Below are 18,086 nucleotides of genomic sequence, written 5' to 3'. Positions count from 1 at the left end.
TATTAAGAATTTATCTACACTGTTCCGTTAGGTCGTGGTAGGAATTCGATTAGAGTAAAAATATAAATATATAATTTACATTCGGACACTTGCCACGCCAACCCTCCAGCCTCCCAAGTCCGCAGCTCATTAAAGCACCGCGGCCTCCCAACAGGTACGAGTTTCCCCGCCCCTTCTCCCAACAGGAGTACATCCGGGACTCGCTGGGGCGTGGCCTGGGAGGTGGATTCTCACGCGAACTCCAGGCCCCGCCCACTCCACGCAGCACACGTGTAAGAGGTCGCAGGCTCCGAGGGCCCATTTCTCTTTTGGTGCCTTCCCGTCAATTCCGACTCCTAGTTCTCGCGAGAGAAAGCGCGAAGCCTGCCGGGAGGGATGCGCGGCGGTCCCTAGGTTTGCCCAAGATGGCAGCCCTGGAGGAGGAATTCACGTTGTCTGCGGTACCCTTGGGTGCCGGGCCTGACGGACTCTTAGGCGTGGAGCAGTGCGACAAAACAGACCAGTTCTTAATAACCGACAGCGGCAGGACCGTCATCCTCTATAAGGTGAGGCCGATAGGACCGTCATCCTCTCTGAGGGGAGGGCGATGGGACCGGAGCGCCCCGCTGCTGTCTCGCCCATTGCCGAGCGCGGAGCCCGAGCCTTGGGTCTCTCACAGCTTCAGAAAAAAAGTGGTCTAGCGGGGTTGGCGGAAAGCCAGCTCGGCCCCTCCGGAATGCTGAGGGAAGGCTAGAATTCGATTGGTGGTTTTCCTGGAGAGAGAGGCATGTTCTGAGTTGCATGCTGCAAAGCGTCTAAGTGCACGTGGACCGGACTCGAAAAGGAAAGGAAGCCTGTGCGTTTGCTGAGTCCCCGGAGGGAGATGGCCTTGCAACCCCCTTCCTGGGGTCTCTGTCACCCCTCTGCCCCCTGAAGTGTCGGAACGGAGATAGTCGGGCGGGAGAGGGTGACGGACATGGTGGGAACTGGTTTATCCCTGTGTCCATACACTTAGCCCCTCGGGGGGAAAGTTTTGTGGATTTTTATTATTTTTATTTTTTGCTTCCTTAGTATCTTGATGGGAACCTTGATTGCGAGAAATCTGTTGCCACCTAACTCCACGCTGTAAATCCTGGGGTTGAGTCTGGGGAAATCTACACGCCCCGCCCCCTTTTCATCCTAAAGCCTGAAGGCACACCTTTTAAGCAGCTTTATTTTTACTGATCGCGTAATTTTTTTTCCCCTGGGTCGCAGAGTATAGTTTTCCGTGTGTTTGAGAAGCTAGGTAATCTACTTTGAGGTTTTGGGAACAAGTTGCAGTTTCCAAGCTATTTGCTTGTTTTGACTCTTCTGATGACACCGTTGGTTTTTACCTGAACTGTCAAGTGGACTTGAAATTTTGCAATTCCTGCATAGGAATATAATGGCTGTTAGCTACTCCTGCTTAATTTCCCATGCTTCTGCTCAAAGGCACAATGGGATAATTTTTTTTTAATGTACTGTTGTTTATATTTTCATTTTAACTACTTTGTAAAAGTTTTTTATATTTTTAGTTGTGGGAAAATACACATGATAAAATTAACTGTCTTAAAGCATACAGTTCAGGGTATTAAATTAAGTGCATTCACCTTGCTGGGCAGCCATCACCACCATCCGTGTCTGGAAAACTCTTTTCATGGTGCAAATATGAAACTTCGTACCTATTGAGCAATGACTGCCCATTCTCCCAGCCCCGGCGGCCACCATTCACTCTCTCTGTCTGAGGTGGAATCATACCGTATTTGTCTTTTTGTGACTATTTTTTTTTGATGTAGGAAATCTTTTGAATACCATCATTTTAACTATAAACTTGATTGCTTTTATAGTCAAACTGGCTTTTTAAATATTGTATGTTAATTTTACTAGGTTTCAGATCAGAAACCTTTGGGGAGCTGGTCAGTGAAACAAGGTCAAGTTATAACGTGTCCAGCTGTGTGCAACTTTCAAACTGGAGAATATATTGTTGTACACGATAGCAAGGTGAGTTTTAAAACTTTTATATACATATAAAACACAACGTGTTCATTTATTAACTTCGTGTTTATTATATGTAAACGAGCATTGGGATACTTTTCTTACTTATATGTTTTAATTTAAGGTTTTGAGATTATGGACTAATGAAGATGTAAACCTGGATAAAGTATTTAAAGCTACAGTAAGTCTTTGGATTTTCCAGCATATTTATTAGCTTATTGGCGAGATGGAATAATTTGTATTGTTGTAGCAGGTTGTTTATCTTAGTGCATCTGTGAATGTGAGCATAAAGCTTATAATAGTTTCTCATTCTAGTTATCTTACATGGCTCAGTTTATGAGTTGATGTTACAAAATATAAACTTCCTTATCCCATGAGGTTAAGGATTTAAATACCTCCTGAATGATACATTTGTAGTTATTTCCATGAGTTTAGATGTTTGTGGTGTGTCCCTTGTGAGAACAGTTTCACTGTGCCTTTCTTAAAATAGGTAAAATAAACCCTGCAAATTTTGTGCATGTTATATTTTAAGAGTGGCACATAATGCATTGAAAAAGAACTGTGACTAACTGCCTTTTTTACTAATGACCTAAAGTGTGTTAAATAACTTCTTCTTCCTTATAAAATGAGTATCTCAAATTAGGTTAATCTAGAAAGTTCCTTCTATTTCTAAATGTCTAACTCTAATTATAATTGGCACATTTTAGAAGTAGCTCATAATAGAGCTGATTCAGATATAAATGGCAGTTGTTGCCTGAACCCTTGAAACGTCTAGCCTGCTGACTGTGCTGTTCCCTGGTTCCAGGCTTTCCATTTACCTTGCAGTGACATGGTCCTGAATTTTATGCAGTGGGATTAACTTCTTTTCTTGGGCTTGCAGGCTATGATTGTAATTATGGCATCAGTCTTTAGCTCCAGAATCGCTTATTAGTGGCTCTCTTTGTACTGCTCCCTACCTCCAGTTTTGGCTGTAGCCTAACCTCCAGTATTCACAATGGAAGGATAAACTAAAAATGAATAAAAATGATTACTTAAGGGGGAGAGCAGGGAACAGGGTAGACAGATAGGAGCAAAAGTTAGACTTCTGTATGTAATTTATGTTGTAGATTTGACTTTGAAACCATACATAGTTATAAAACAATTGAATCAAAATGAAAACATCAGTTCTTAAAAATAAGCCTTCTCTAAATGTCTTTATTCTATTAGATGGCAATTGGTTTAGAATAAAAATTAAAATATTCTTATGTTTTCGTAGTTGTCAGCTGAGGTATATAGAATACTTTCGATACCAGGGACAGAACCCTTGGTGTTATTCAAGGAAGGTGCCGTTCGTGGTTTAGAGGCCTTGCTTGCAGAGCCCCAGCAGAAAATTGAAACTGTTATCTCTGATGAAGAAGTGATTAAGTAAGTTCTAATACTTGTAAGTGAATTTTTACCAAAATGAAAAGGCACTTTGCATGTTTTTTTTTATAACGCTGATTGCTTTGTTAAAAAGCATTTTGGTTAGCCCTGGCTGGGAGGTTCAGTTGGTTGGAATGTCGTCCTGTGCACCGAAAGGTCTTGGGCACATACCCGGGTTGTGGGTTCCATCCCAGCTGGGGCGTGTACAGGAGGCAACCAATCGATGTTTCACATCAATGTTTTTCTCTCTCCCTTCCGTACTCTTTCTAAAATCAGTGAAAACATATCCTCAGGTGAGGATTTTTTTCAAAAATTATTTTTGGTTTTGAACATAATAAAAGCCTAATTAAAAACCACTTAGCCGTGGCCGGTTTGGCTCAGTGGATAGAGCGTCGGCCTGTGGACTGAAGGGTCCCAGGTTCGATTCCGGTCAAGGGCATGTACCTTGGTTGCGGGCACATCCCCAGTGGGGGGGTGTGACGAGGCAGCTGGTCGATGTTTCTCTCTCATCAATGTTTCTGACTCTCTATCCCTCTCCCTTCCTCTCTGTAAAAAATCAATAAAATATATTTTAAAAAAAAACAACACTTATAAAACGTTGGCTGCAATAACATACCTCAAAACCCTCTAAGGCAGTGGTTCTCAACCTTCCTGATGCCACGACCCTTTAATACAGTTCCTCATGTTGTGGTGACCCCCAATTTCATTGTTACAAATTGAATATAATTAAAGCATAGTGATTAATCACAAAAACAATATGTGATTATATATGTGTTTTCCGATGGTCTTAGGCGACCCCTGTGAAAGGGTCGTTCGACCCCCGCAAAGGGGTCACAACCCACAGGTTGAGAACCGCTGCTCTAGGGTGATAGATGACTGAGGAAACTAAGATCATATGAGTCTGTTCTGATGACAGAAAACTGGATAGTCAGTTATTTGAAGATGAAGTGGGTAATCTCACACCAAAATAATCTTTGTTTCTGTCATATTGCCTTGACTGGCATAGTTAGAACCCTTGCCCCTGAGGAAATGTGCAGCTTGTTAGTGAAACGATAGTGTTTTGCGCCCATCTGCTTTCCCAGATCCTGGAACAAAATCAAGAAAATGAATCACCCAAATGATAGCAGGAAATATCATGATTTCATCTCTTTCTAATCCCCATTATTTTATCACATTTCCTGTTAAGTTAACTTGCTCTCCAGGTCCACCTGAATCAAACTTTCTAAAAGTCAAAGCAAAGGCCTGTACTTAGTGAACAGTGTGGACAATGACCAGTTAGCTCTATCTTGGACTTCCCTTGAAGTGTGAGCAACTGGGAAAAATATATAGGTAGGGGATTTGGGTTAATAGCCATTTTGCGAGAAACTGGCCATGCAGTCTTGGTTACAAGCCCTTTTCACACTCCTGTGCCTAAGTTCCCACTGTCACTTTAAGAAGGCAGTTGAGATGCTAATGTTTTTCTCTGAATGCTAGTCCCAAAAAATTACTCTCAAAAAGGGAGGGGGTCCTTAGCTGGTTTGATTCTGTTGTTAGAGTGATGGCCTGCAGACTGAAGGGTGCTGGATTTGATTCCAATCAAGGGCAAGTACCTCAGTTGCAGACTTGATCCCCAGCCCTGTTTGGGGCATGTGTGGGAGGCAACCAATCAATGTGTTTCTCTCATATTGATGATGTTCTCTCCTTCCCCCTCCCTTATACTCCTCTAAAAAAAAAAAAATCAATGGAAGCTGCTGGCATTTCTCAGTGGTTGAGCATCGACCTATGAACCAGGAGGTTACTGTTTGATTCCCAGTCGGACCACATGCCCAGGTTGTGGGCTCCATCCCCATTAGGGGGTGTGCAGGAGGCAGCCATTCGGTGTTTCACTGTCAGATGCATGTTTCTCTCTCTCTCTCTCTTTCTCTTCCTCTCTGAAACCAATAATAAAAATATATTTATAAATAAGTAAAATTTAAAAATCAGTAGAAAAATAACCTCAAGTGAGGATTAACCAAAAAAGGGGGGCGAGGAGAGTAGAGGCACCAATAAATTTGGGAAACACATCATACTGTCACACCCTACCCTACCCCCTTGTAAACTTTATAACTCACATTATTATCTTTAAGACTGGGAAGTTCAGCAACTTGCATTTAATCCACAGACGCATTTGACAGAGAAATACCTACTAATTCCTTCTGGTATATACAGGGTGGGGCAAATGTAGGTTTACAGTTGTTCATATGAAAAATAATACAATAATAATATTAAGAGTAACTCTTGTGTTTCTTATACCCACAATTGTAAACCTACATTTGCCCCACCCTGTATTTTGGAACACTGAATTAAGTGTTCTCTGATGTCTTTCTCTCTCTCTCTCTCTCCTCTCTCTCTAAAAAACATATAAAAGATATTTTCTTAAATTTAGATTGATGGTATGTTTCTCTCAACTGGTGATTTGGCATTTTATACTTTTTATTTTTTTAGGTGGACAAAGTTTTTCATGGTATTTAGGCATCCTGCCTTAATCTTTATTACTGAAAAAGTAAGTGAGATCTCTAATTCCATGGTATATAACATTTTAAAATCACTTAATTACTTTTAAAACTAAAATAGGACTTTAGTATTTCTGTCAGAAGATTATGTATTTTGTATCTTTTAAATACTAAAGAGTCTACTGGCTATATTTCTACGTTTAACTGAAATATTTTATAACATTTAAATTTAATTAGACAATAGGTTTTTAAGCACCCATTAAAGTAATTAGAATGGAGTAACATGGTTTTAACATTTAAATATAGTTGGTTGAAATGAGAGTATTTCAAAAATAAAATAACTTTTTTTTTTTTTTTTTTTGCAGCATGGAAATTACTTCGCTTATGTACAAAAGTTTAACTCAAGTGTTGTAAGCAAATATACCCTCTTACTTGGACAAGAAGAAAAATCTGTTATACAGAGTTTTACTGCATCTTTGTGTCGTAAATTCATTTCTTTGATGTCATTAAGTAAGTATTTTTCTTTGAATTTACTGTGACTGTAAGTAGAGGAATATTATAGGATAGTACTTGTTTTTGCAGTTTTCTGCTGTAGCACTTCCCATTGCATGCTTCCTTACAAGCATTTATACCTTCCCTTTTTGCACTTTGCCATGTCTGGTCAAGCTTAAGTCATTGGTTCTCTGCAGGTAAATGTTATGTCTTTAAATTTATCATAAGCAGTAAGTGATAGTATAACACTAACAAAAAAGGAAAAATCACCTTTAATCTTTATCATGATAAGGCCAGGTTCTTTGATATAGTAATTACTGAACCATAAAATATCTAAGATTGTTACTAAATGGCCCTCCATTTCTTTTTTCCCCAGTCTTGAGACTTAGTGTGCCCTTCTTTGAATGGAGGCAGGTGGGTTAAAGGAGACTAACAAAGCACTCCAGGCCTAAGCCAACCAGTGTTTTACATATTACTTTAATGCCTTGGAGTGTACCTGTTTATAATGGTGTAAGGATAGCCCCAGTCATGCCTAGGGGGGGGAAAACTAATGCTATACTCTACCACTATCCTTTTTGGCTTCTTTTGAAGTTGTTTTGAGAAGGTTAAGGGAGGAAAAAAACAAGAGCAATATTTAGAGAACACATGTATTATCACAAACATCTTTGTGAAGTTTTTCAGTTTGCAAATGTTTCAGTAGCTATTAATAAAAATGCTTCATTTATCATTTCTAGGTCATTGGAATCTGCTTAATGCCTTTGCTTGACAGGGACTGGTTTTCTTAAAGTTTAACCTATAGGGCATAGTTATTGTTAAATAGAAGTTTGCAAGTTATATTTGAGCTTATTGAACATTAAAGTAGGGATTCTGAACCACAGGGTCCTAAAAATCTTCCTATAACATATCTAAAACCACATGGAATTGCCAAAATTTAGTTGACATACAAAAAAAATAGCAATTTCCTATGGTTTTCAGGGTGATGAGGTAACAAATGTGATGCATAAACCAGAATGCTAATTTATTCCTAATGAGAGGTACAGTGGGGTCTTGACTTACGAGTTTAATTCGTTCCGTGACGGAGCTCGTAACTCAAATTACTCGTATGTCAAATCAATTTTCACCATTACAATGAATTGAATGTTGGGCTGATGTTGTGGCGTTCACTGTTACGTTTGCTGCGCCAGCTAGCGGTGGGGTATCTGAATTTTAGCTCACAACTCAAAGCAAAAAATCGGCCGAGAGACGGCTCGTATCTCGAAAAACTCGTTAATCGGGACACTCATAAGTCAAGGCCCCACTGTATATCCTTTCAGTGACTAGATTTTCTGTATCCCTGACAATCTCCTGTCATATTTTATTACAGGTATTTACAGTTTTGATTTCTTGGCTATTATGACATTTCTTATGAAAATTTTTATTAATGATACTCCTCCCTTAATTTTAAATTTGTAATATGTTCTTTAAGTGAAAGCAAAGAGTGATGTGATTGGTACATTTGTTTATTTTTCTGGTTGGATCCTGTATCAAAATTGATAAAATATTATAAACAACCTAGTACATACATTTAACTATTATAAATTTGTTCTTTATCCAATATTAAACAACAGATACTTGTTTTCAACAGGCTCAGATGGATGTATATATGAAACCTTGATACCAATACATCCGAGTGACCCAGAAAAAAATCAACATCAGAGGGTAGTTAGATCACTGTTGCTCAAGACTGTCGTGTCTGGAAATGCTCGAAATGCACTCAGTGTCCTGGATCAAGATCACGTAGCAGTCCTGGGACCACCGCTACCAGCTTCTAAGGGTAACTAAAAGCAAATCAATTAGAAGTTCTTTGGATTTTTCCTTCACAGTGTACCTATAGGACTTTGACTTTCATCTTGCACTTGTTAATCTTTCAAAAACATTTCCTTGCATCACTACTTTGCTCATGACTCATGTCTTAAAGAAATAAAAACTGCAGGTGTCAATGCCAACCCATGGGCATTTGAAACATTGGTAAGCCTTACCTAGAGCATAAAATTCATAGCTTGGCCACATTTACACAGAATAGAAATCCACTGGACTTGGCCAGCTTGAAATTTGGGAACTACTATGCTTTTTTATTTCTGTCACTTCAGAGCAGGATTCTCATCATCACCTTACCCCCAAACACCCCTGCACACACACAGACTTAGAGTCTATCATGAAAGACCCAGTTTTTCCTGGCCAGTGCAAGATTGGGGTCTCTCCACCTATACTATAAAACTCAGAATCTGTTGTGTATCACTCAGGTCTCCTCACACTAGACCCATTCACCTTTCCCGGTCTCTTCTCCTAACTTCACAGCAAGAACCCTCTGCTTTATTCAGGCCAGGCTCCCTGTTGACTATAAACTTGATATGCCCATCCTCACCGGTGTACTTTGTTAAGTTCCTCCTACTTACAGGCACTACTAGTGATAGCATGGCTATGTGCCAGGCATTTTACTTAAATTATCTCATTATTTGTATCATGTTACCTTCCAACAAACTTTTGAGAAAAAGTACACTTATCATCCCTATTTCACAAGTCAGGAAACTTAGGTGTTAGGTAATTAAGTCGTGAACTAGGATTCAGCCCAAGCAGATTGACTCTAATATGCCATGTACCTCACCCCTCTTAAGTCCTGGCTCTTAACCATTTTACTATGCTGTGCTTCTCTCTCTCAACCCCCCTCCTTCCTCTTTCTGGTTCATGCTCTACGCAGCAAAAAAAAAACAGTAACTACTGTTAGAGTTGTATCTTAACCTGAGATATCATAGAGACCTTTCCATACCAGCATATTGTTATTATTAAGACTTTAGCTATGGAGTTTCCTCAAAAAACAAAACATGGAACTCCCATTTGACCCTGTGATCCCACTTCTAGGAATATATCCCAAGAAACCAGAAACACCAATCAGAAAGGATATATGCACCCATATGTTCATAGCAGCACAATTCACCATAGCTAAGATCTGGAAACAGCCTAAGTGCCCATCAGTAGATGAATGGATTAGAAAACTGTGGTACATCTACACGATGGAATACTATGCTGCTGTAAAAAAGAAGGAACTCTTACAATTTGCAACGGCATGGATGGAGCTGGAGAGCATTATGCTAAGTGAAATAAGCCAGTCAATGAAGGAAAAATACCACATGATCTCACTCATTCATGGATAATAAAGACCATTACAAACTTTTGAACAATAATAGATACAGAGGCAGAGCTGCCTCAAACTGATTGTCAAACTGCAGCGGGAAGGCCAGAGAGGGTTGGGGGGCGGGAGTGGCAGGGGCGGGGGGGAAAAAAGGACACATATGTAATACCCTTTGTAATACTTTAAGCAATAAAAAATTTAAAAATTAAAAAAAAAAAAGACTTTAGCCCTAGCCATCTTGGTTCAGTGGATAGAGCGTCAGCCTGCGGACTGAAGGGTCCCAGGTTCGATTCCAGTCAAGGGCACATGCCTGGGTTGCGGGCTCAATCCCCAGTAGGGGTGTGCAGGAGGCAGCTGATCAGTGATTCTCTCTCATCGTTGATGTTTTATCTATCTCTCCCTCTCCCTTCCTCTCTGAAATCAATAAAGAAATATATATTTTTTAAAAAGACTTTATATTTTTGGGCAATTGAAGGTTTATAGCAAAATTGAGGGAGAAGTACACAGATAACTTATATATGCGCTGCCCCCACACATGTGCATTCTTCTTTTCATGAGGTGTAATTCCTTTAAATTTTGGTGGCAATCACTGTTGTCATTACTCAATAAAGCAAAACTTGTGTGTTTAACTATGACTCATCCCTTGTCCCTCCCACAAGGCATCATATATTTATTTATTCTTGGGACTATTCTGAATTTCTCTTTTTTTCACAGAATGCCTCTCCATATGGAACACAAAATTTCAAACACTGCAGATTTCAAAAGAATTACCACAAGGTACCAGTGGTCAAGTAAGTTTTTGCACTTGGGAATTTTTTCAAGTTATTTTTTGTTCCTAATGAAGAGACCTCTTTGTTCTAAATGTTTTTTTAACCTGAAAGATTATATTTAATTTGGTTGTTTTACTAGTTTTCCTTATGTAAGACTAAATTATAGCTAGTTTTAGATCAGGGAGAACAATTAACTAGTCATTAAATTATTTTGGATTTTAGCTGCTCTTTGGTTTGGTCTTTTTTTTCTTAAATTGATTTCAGAGAGGAAGAGAGAGCGAGAGAGAGATAGAAACATCAATAATGAAGGAGAGTCATTGATCTGCTGCCTCCTGCATGTGCCACACTGGGGATCAAGCCCACAACCCAGGCATGTGCCCTGACTGGGAACCAAACCATGATCTCCTGGTTCATAGGTCGAAGCCCAATCACTAAGCCATGCCTGCTAGGCTGGTTTTGTCTTTTTACTTTTGTATTTTGAACTATACCCTTTTATAGTTCTTTTTTTTAACATATCTCTGTTACATGTTAGTTTTCGTAATAACTTGGTCTGTTACGTTTATGTTAAACATTATTATGGAATTACATAAGAATACTTTAAGAGCCCTGACTGGTTTGGCTCAGTGGATAGAGCGTCGGCCTGTGTACTGAAGGGTCCCAGGTTCGATTCCGGTCAAGGGCATGTACTTGGTTGTGGGCACATCCCCAGTGGCGGGTGTGCAGGAGGCAGCTGATCGATGTTTCTCTCTCATCAATGTTTCTAACTCTCTATCCCTCTCCCTTTCTCTCTGTAAAAATCAATAAAATATATTTAAAAAAAAAAAAAGAATACTTTAAGAGCCCAGCTGGCATGACTCAGTGGTTGAGCATCAACCTATGAACCAGGAGGTCAGGGTTTGATTCCCAGTCAGGGCACATGCCCAATTTGTGGGCTCAATCTCCAGTGTGGGGCATGCAGGAGGCAGCCGATCAATAATTCTCTCTCATCATTGATGTTTCTATCTCTCTCTCCCTCCCCCTTCCTCTCTGAAATCAAGAAAAATAAACTTTTTGAAAAATTCTTAACGAATTAACAATTTAGCAAACTAGACTAAACTTCCAGAGGCTCAGGGGTCCTTGTCTGTTTTATTCTCTGTTGTGTCTTCACTGTCTAGCAAAGGTGCTCAATGAATGTTAGTTGTTTAGTAAGTGATTATTTATATGTAACTCAAGATAATAGGATTTATTGATAATTGTAATTCTAGAATGAGGAAACTATATTTCTCAGCATACAATTTAATTCTAGTTTATTTAAAAAAATAATTTTAACAAAATTAACCACTCACAATTTCACTACTTTAACAAACTTAGTTTTGATTTTCATGTTCCCATGAGTTTTTTGTTGATATACACATTTTTACAATTTTATAATTCGAATCATTAGATTCTATTAAATTCTGTCCTTTTTACTTAGTACATCTTACAGTGTGCCCATGTTACAGTTGCTTTGGTAATATTTATCATGTTAATAGATGTGTAATAGTGACAATGTTAATTTTAAATACTTAACGTATAATATCAGTCAGATTTTTATGAGTCAAGAGTATCTTTTAAATTTTATGCATCATTCAGACATCGGCAAAAGTAAGAACTATGTAAACCTACCCAATTAATAAGTTGTACATGGGATTGTTCTGAAAAGTTGCTTAACTTTATCATGTCCTTTTGTGTTCTATTAAGATGGCTCACACCATAAATTATTGTTATAAATTATATGACTTTGTTGAATCAGATCATAGAAGTGGGAAAAAATGATTACATTTTTATAACTTTTTTTGTAGCTTTGGTATTATGGGGAACATTTATTTATGCTACATGGAAAAATTCTAACTGTGATTCCATACAAGTGTGAAATGTCATCATTAGCAGGTGCTCTTGGAAAACTCAAGCATGGTCAAGATCCAGGTAGGAACTTACTAGTTTGTTTGATTAATATAAACAGCCATCAATTTATAGAGTCTGTTCTTAATGTTGAAATTTGCCACTGATTATTGGCATTTCCTTGTCCGGGAACAGTCCACATTACAGGTATTGCCACAGGCTTAAGAGCTACACTGTGGTTTTGAACATCAGTGTTCTTCTGACTTTTGGGGAAAGGGGAGAGTCCCCCAGACAAAATCATGAATACCTCTACCCTCCCTGGTTTACCACCAGTCTCATCTGTTGGCTTAATGTTGCTGGACACATAGCCTTTTAATATACTGTGACGTACTTACCTGGGTTTATCGGTAAAATTAAATGGACAAGCCTCTCTTAAATTGTGCATAAGTGGTGGTTGTTTTTTCTTTGATTGTTTGGTTGAGTAAACACCATAGGTCAAAGAATGCTAGAAATTGTGTATTTTTTATTTTCTTAGGCACTCAGACCATGCCTCATTTTGTAAATTGGGAAACCTCTCAGGGACTTGGATCCCAGAACGCAGAGCCATCAAAGAGAATTGTAAGTTTGGTCATCGAAATACAAATATTAGTGCAAATATTATAAAATGGGAAAAGGCTGAATTATTTTAATGATTTGTATCTGTACAGCTCTTACAGTTTTGATTTTAATGATGGGGCAGTTTAAAATATGTTTTTATTAATTTCAGAGAGGCAGGGAGAAGGAGGGAGAGAGAGAGAAACATCAATGATGTGAGAGAATCATTGATCGGCTGTCTCCTACATACCCCTACTGGGGACCTAGCCCACAACCAGGTCATGTGCTCTGACTGGGAATCGAACCGCGATCTCTTGGTTCATAGGTCAACGCTCAACCACTGAGCCATACCGTAGGGCATGATGGGGCAATTTAAATCTTGAACTCAATAACCCTACAGCCTTTATCCAAAACTGACACACGTTATCTAGTAGTTAATTTTCATGGGCATGTTTTTAGGTAAGATCCAGGTGTGAAAATGGACCAATTCGCAATTAGTAAAATACCTTCCTGAGTATAAAGGTTTTATTTTATGTTTAAAACACAAAAAACTGCCCTGACCAGATAGCTCAATTAGTTAGAACATCATCCCTATGGATTATATTCATAGGCCAAAGTTGTGGGTTCAAACCCTGGACAACGTACATACAAGAGTCAACCAGTGAAGGCATAAATGAGTGGAACAACAAATCAATCCCCATCTCTCTCTATCTGACCCCCTCCCCCATCCTTCCCCTCTTGCCCCCTCTCCCTACCTCTCTCTCTCTAAAATCAATAAATAAATTTTTTAAAAAAATTTTAATAAAAAAAATCTTAAAAGTATTAGACATTTTGCCCTAACCGGTTTGGCTCAGTGGATAGAGCGTTAGCCTGCGGACTCAGGGGTCCCAGGTTTGATTCCGGTCAAGGGCATGTACCTACCTTGGTTGCGGGCACATCCCCAGTAGGGGGTGTGCAGGAGGCAGCTGATCGGTGTTTCTCTCTCATCGATGTTTCTAACTTTCTATCCCTCTCCCTTCCTCTCTGAAAAAAAAAAAGTTAAAAGCTTAAATAAACCAACTTTTCACTATAACAAAATTAAATTATTAAAAAAACCTTTGTGATTAGAACATAAGTTTGCTAGTCTCTTTGGGATGTTTTATATTCTTCTAAATGTATATTGGAATTTTTAAATTATTTTGAGATCCTAATCAATTTACTTAATTATAGTTAAGGAGAAGGAAAATTGAAGCAAGTGTACAGCCAGAAGTTCCAGCATCCCAGCAACTTTTATCAACGATAAAGGTAAATGAAAAAATATTAGAAATAAGAAAAGTCAAGTTGTTAAAAGAAATCCTACTTACTTTTCATTCTATCTTATTTTTATAATCATTTTTATAGCTATAGCTAACCTAACACTTGTATAGTACCTTAAGATTTTCAGTGACCCAATATTTTGGCTTATTTGACTTGCTAAGCATTTTGTGTGATGGTGGTGCTCTCATCAGTATCTCATTCAGCTTTGCATTGAATATTTATAATTGATCCTCTTAAAGATTTTTATTTCTAAACCCTTGAATTTTTTTTTCTTTGCCATTTGTCTTTGTGCAGCAAATTGTCAAGTCCATTTTCACAGAAATGCATGGATGCCGTTAGTGACTTAAGAAAATGTTGAGCTAGGGAACCTTTAAGTTCAGAGTGACATTTATTAATGTACCAGACTGAACTCTTTAAATCTGACCTTTCAGAAAGATTCAGAAAAACACATTGAAATGGAACTACGTAAATTTTTGGCTATTAAGCGGACACCTGACTTTCATACTGTTATTGGGGACATAGTAATAGGACTTCTGGGAAGATGTAAAACAGAACCATCATTTTATCCTCGGAACTCTCTGATGCAGCTTATCCAGATGCATGTGCTTTCTTACAGGTAAACGTTTGCACACCAAACTTTACGTGCATAACTTTTTTTTACCTTGTTTCTTATAGTTCTAATTTCCATGCTCTGAAAAACCTTATAAATTATTTGCAGTTGAGATTTTTCTTAATATATAAAGATGATACATGTTTTCTTTTCTTAGCTTGTGCCCAGGCTTAATGGAAGTTGCATTAGAAAAGACAGATGTACAGATGTTGCAGCTCTGTCTTCAGCAGTTCCCTGACATTCCTGAAGCAGTCACCTGTGCTTGCTTAAAAATGTTCTTGAGGTAAGTTATAAGCCAATGGTCCCCTTCTTTCACTGCATTTTTAATCTATTGTGTTGTTTGATTTCTAAAACTGAATGCTTAGAAAATGAAAAATTTTCCAGTAAGTTCAAAGAGCGATAAGACTTAATTTCTTTCAATTAACATGATAGCATTGGTGATGACAGTCTTCAAGAAACAGATGTTAATATGGAGTCAGTTTCTGACTACAGTGATGCTGTACAAGAAGAGCAGATGGAAGAGCAAACGGGAATTCTTCAAAATGGCTTCAATCCTGAAGAAGATAATTGTGATAACTGTGATAAAGAGTTAAGTGAAAAGCCTCAGAACACAATAGAGGAGACCACTTCGTGCCCTGTAATACCAAAAAGAGCAGCTCTCCTGTATCCTTTGAGATAGTTTTCTTTGTATTGTCTCTTTTGGGGGGTATAGTCAAATGCCAAGCAATAACTAAGGAATGATTAGATAATTTAAAGTGATTTTTAAAAATTGATTTTAAGGGGGTGGGGAGAGAGAAACAAACACCTCGACTTGTTGTTCCACTTATTTATGTATTCATTGGTTGATTCTTGTATGTGCCCTGACCAGGGACCAAACTGGCAACCTTGGTCTATTGGGCCAACACTAACGAACTGACCAAAAACCCAGGGTGGGTTTTGTTGTTATTGTTGTTTGTTTGTTTGTTTTTCAGGGGTTTTTTTAGTTCCTGCTTGAAAATGGATTACATTCATTGCTATGCTGAAACAACTTACTTAAATGTGTTTTCTTATGTCAGAAGCTATACTCTTCAATTCTAAAGTTGGTATTCTGAGTAAATACCACTCTCTAGTGATTAGGAGGATGTTCAGTGGTAGAACTCTTCTAGAAAAGTAAAACTTTCATATAAATTTTTAAAAATTATTGGGAAAGGGAATTATTCATACTTTTAGTAGAAAAGCCTTTATTAATTGGTATAAGATTTTCCTTTATTCCTAAGTAGAAATGCAGTTCTTCATTCAGCATATAGTGAAACATTTCTTCTGCCTCATTTGAAAGACATCCCAGCACAACATATCACTGTGAGTGTTTTTATAAATCCTATAGAATTTTACTTCTGGTTTAAATTTGCGCCTTCACTCCAACCAGCTTTTAGGGCATTCAAAAGGATATCAACTTCATTCATGTGAATAAGAGGTTCCACACCCCTCATTGTGAAAATTGTGTCTAGGAGATCAGAGAGATTTTTGGTTGGCAGACGTTGACATGGTCCTGGTGCCAACCCTGAAGGCCAGGTTAATCCATCTGAGTCAGCGGTTCTCAACCTGTGGGTCGCAACCCCTTTGGGGGTCGAACGATCCTTTCACAGGGGTCGCCTAAGACCATCTGAAAACACATATATAATTACATATTGTTTTTGTGATTAATCACTATGCTTTATGTTCAATTTGTAACAATGAAAATACATCCTGCATATCAGATATTTACATTATGATTCATAACAGTAGCAAAATTACAGTTATGAAGTAGCAACGAAAATAATTTTATGGTTGGGGATCACCACAACATAAGGAACTGTATTAAAGGGTCGTGGCATTAGGAAAGTTGAGAACCACTGATCTAAGTTATACACTATTAAAAAAAATTGCCCAAAGAAGGATTCTCTCTTCTCTACTTATTATTTGTAAATAAACTCCCTACCCACCCCTCCCAAACCAGATGATCTCCTCATTGATGGCAGGGACTGCAGTTTTATTTATTTTTGTGTCATTAGATAGTAAAATTCAGTAGCCTCTTAAAATTCCTTTCAGTCTCTCTTAGCTTTCCATATAGAGAACATATTTCTATCCAAGTGATAAATTGTCCTTTTTTCCCCCCGACCCAGCTATTTCTCCAGTATTTGTATTTTCTTTATTTGAAGTGTAGTGAAAATGCTACTATGACTCTTCCTGGAATACACCCTCCAACCCTAAACCAGGTGAGATCATTTTTTAATTTTTATTCGGTGCTGGGGAAATTCTGTTTATTTCGTTTATATATAGTGTCAGAACCTGGAATTCAGTAACTGATTTCTCCTTGTCTCTTAGTCCATATGAACTTTCTTCTTCAACCTGGGTTGCAGGTTTGATTCCCTCCAGCCCTGGTTGGGCACTGCAGGAGGCAGCCAATCAATGTGTCTCTTTCACATCTATGTTTCTCTCTCTCCCTCTCTCACTTCCACTCTCTGAAAATCAATGGGAAAAATATTCTCAGGTGAGGATTTTTTAAAAAAAGGCATAAAAGAGCCTTTTTATATTGTTTAGAAATTCTTTTATCTCTAAACTAAAATTATCAGGTATTTGTAAGGAAGAGTTATAACTGTTTGATATAATCATGGATATTAGGAAATGAATCAACCTAAAATTAAGTTTAAAATCTTAATTTTTATTTTCCTGTTTACTTTCAGATTATGGATTGGATATGCCTACTTCTAGATGCTAATTTTACTGTTGTGGTAATGATACCAGAAGCCAAAAGTCTACTGTTAAGTCTTTACAAGTTTGTGAAATCTCAGGTGTGTGATAATTTGATCTATACTGAATTCATTTTGTACCCAAGTATCACCTGAATTAAAATTTATTCTTAAACTTTTTTCTTGAAATAGTTATAAGTAATAATTGAGGGCTTGTTCATATGTAGAGTGATAGTAAAAGTTATTCTGAAACTTTTTTCTCTAGATATGCATTTGTTCCGAGCTCAACAAGATTGAAGTAAGTTTTCGTGAGCTACAGAAATTGAATCAAGAAAAGAATAATAGAGAATTATATTCAATTGAAGTGCTGGAACTCTTTTGATATTACCAGTTCTCTTTCATAGACGTTTTATGAAGCTCTTTAAAAGTGAATTCTTCCTACTCATCCAGGCAAGAGATGTGTTTTGTCTGTGACTGTCTTTCAGTGACAAGAGAAATGTGTCAGAGTACCTAGACCATCACTTACTGATGCTCCTAGGGTGGACTGGAGGTCTCATGCAAACCTATCCTGGTTTATGGACGTTGGAGGGAAAGTTCTGAAACTTTTAAAAAATATGTAACTGAGCTAATTTTAAGTAAACTTATTTGTGATACTTATAAAAGTCTAATTTCTTACCGTATGTTTTAAATAGTTCTTTTATTTAAAAAATCAGCATTGAAACA

The 18,086-nt window shown here is 37.9% G+C and overlaps 1 protein-coding gene across 2 annotated transcripts; it reads left to right on the top strand.

The window, feature by feature from the left end:
* The first annotated feature begins 294 nt into the window (after positions 1–294).
* On the top strand, positions 295–18,040 carry NOL11 (nucleolar protein 11). 2 transcript variants are annotated; one of them, XM_005858677.2, is made up of 18 exons: positions 295–545; positions 1,885–1,998; positions 2,117–2,173; positions 3,248–3,396; positions 5,857–5,914; positions 6,230–6,374; positions 7,981–8,169; positions 10,240–10,316; positions 12,116–12,239; positions 12,691–12,773; positions 13,959–14,033; positions 14,477–14,661; positions 14,813–14,938; positions 15,148–15,318; positions 15,915–15,993; positions 16,797–16,889; positions 17,358–17,465; positions 17,629–18,040. In XM_005858677.2, exons 1-18 carry the CDS (start codon positions 405–407, stop codon positions 17,743–17,745), a joined length of 2,091 nt encoding a protein of 696 aa, XP_005858739.1. In that variant the 5' UTR covers positions 295–404; the 3' UTR covers positions 17,746–18,040. The 2 variants fall into 2 exon arrangements, with proteins under 2 accessions (XP_005858739.1, XP_005858738.1); XM_005858676.2 differs by having other exon boundaries at positions 15,088–15,318.
* The last annotated feature ends 46 nt before the right edge of the window (positions 18,041–18,086 follow it).

The sequence above is a fragment of the Myotis brandtii genome, unplaced genomic scaffold (assembly GCF_000412655.1).
Source record: "Myotis brandtii unplaced genomic scaffold, ASM41265v1 scaffold120, whole genome shotgun sequence".
Lineage (NCBI taxonomy): Eukaryota > Metazoa > Chordata > Mammalia > Chiroptera > Vespertilionidae > Myotis > Myotis brandtii.
The sequence above is the reverse complement of the archived record's forward strand: the minus strand, read 5'-3'. Positions and strand labels throughout refer to the sequence as shown.

Coding starts and splice junctions, on each gene's coding strand:
- NOL11 (XM_005858676.2), top strand. CDS start 405: ATGGCAGCCCTGGAGGAGGAATTCACGTTGTCTGCGGTACCCTTGGGT. Junction 546..1,884: donor GGACCGTCATCCTCTATAAG/GTGAGGCCGATA, acceptor TAATTTTACTAG/GTTTCAGATCAGAAACCTTT. Junction 15,994..16,796: donor TCCCAGCACAACATATCACT/GTGAGTGTTTTT, acceptor CCCCCGACCCAG/CTATTTCTCCAGTATTTGTA.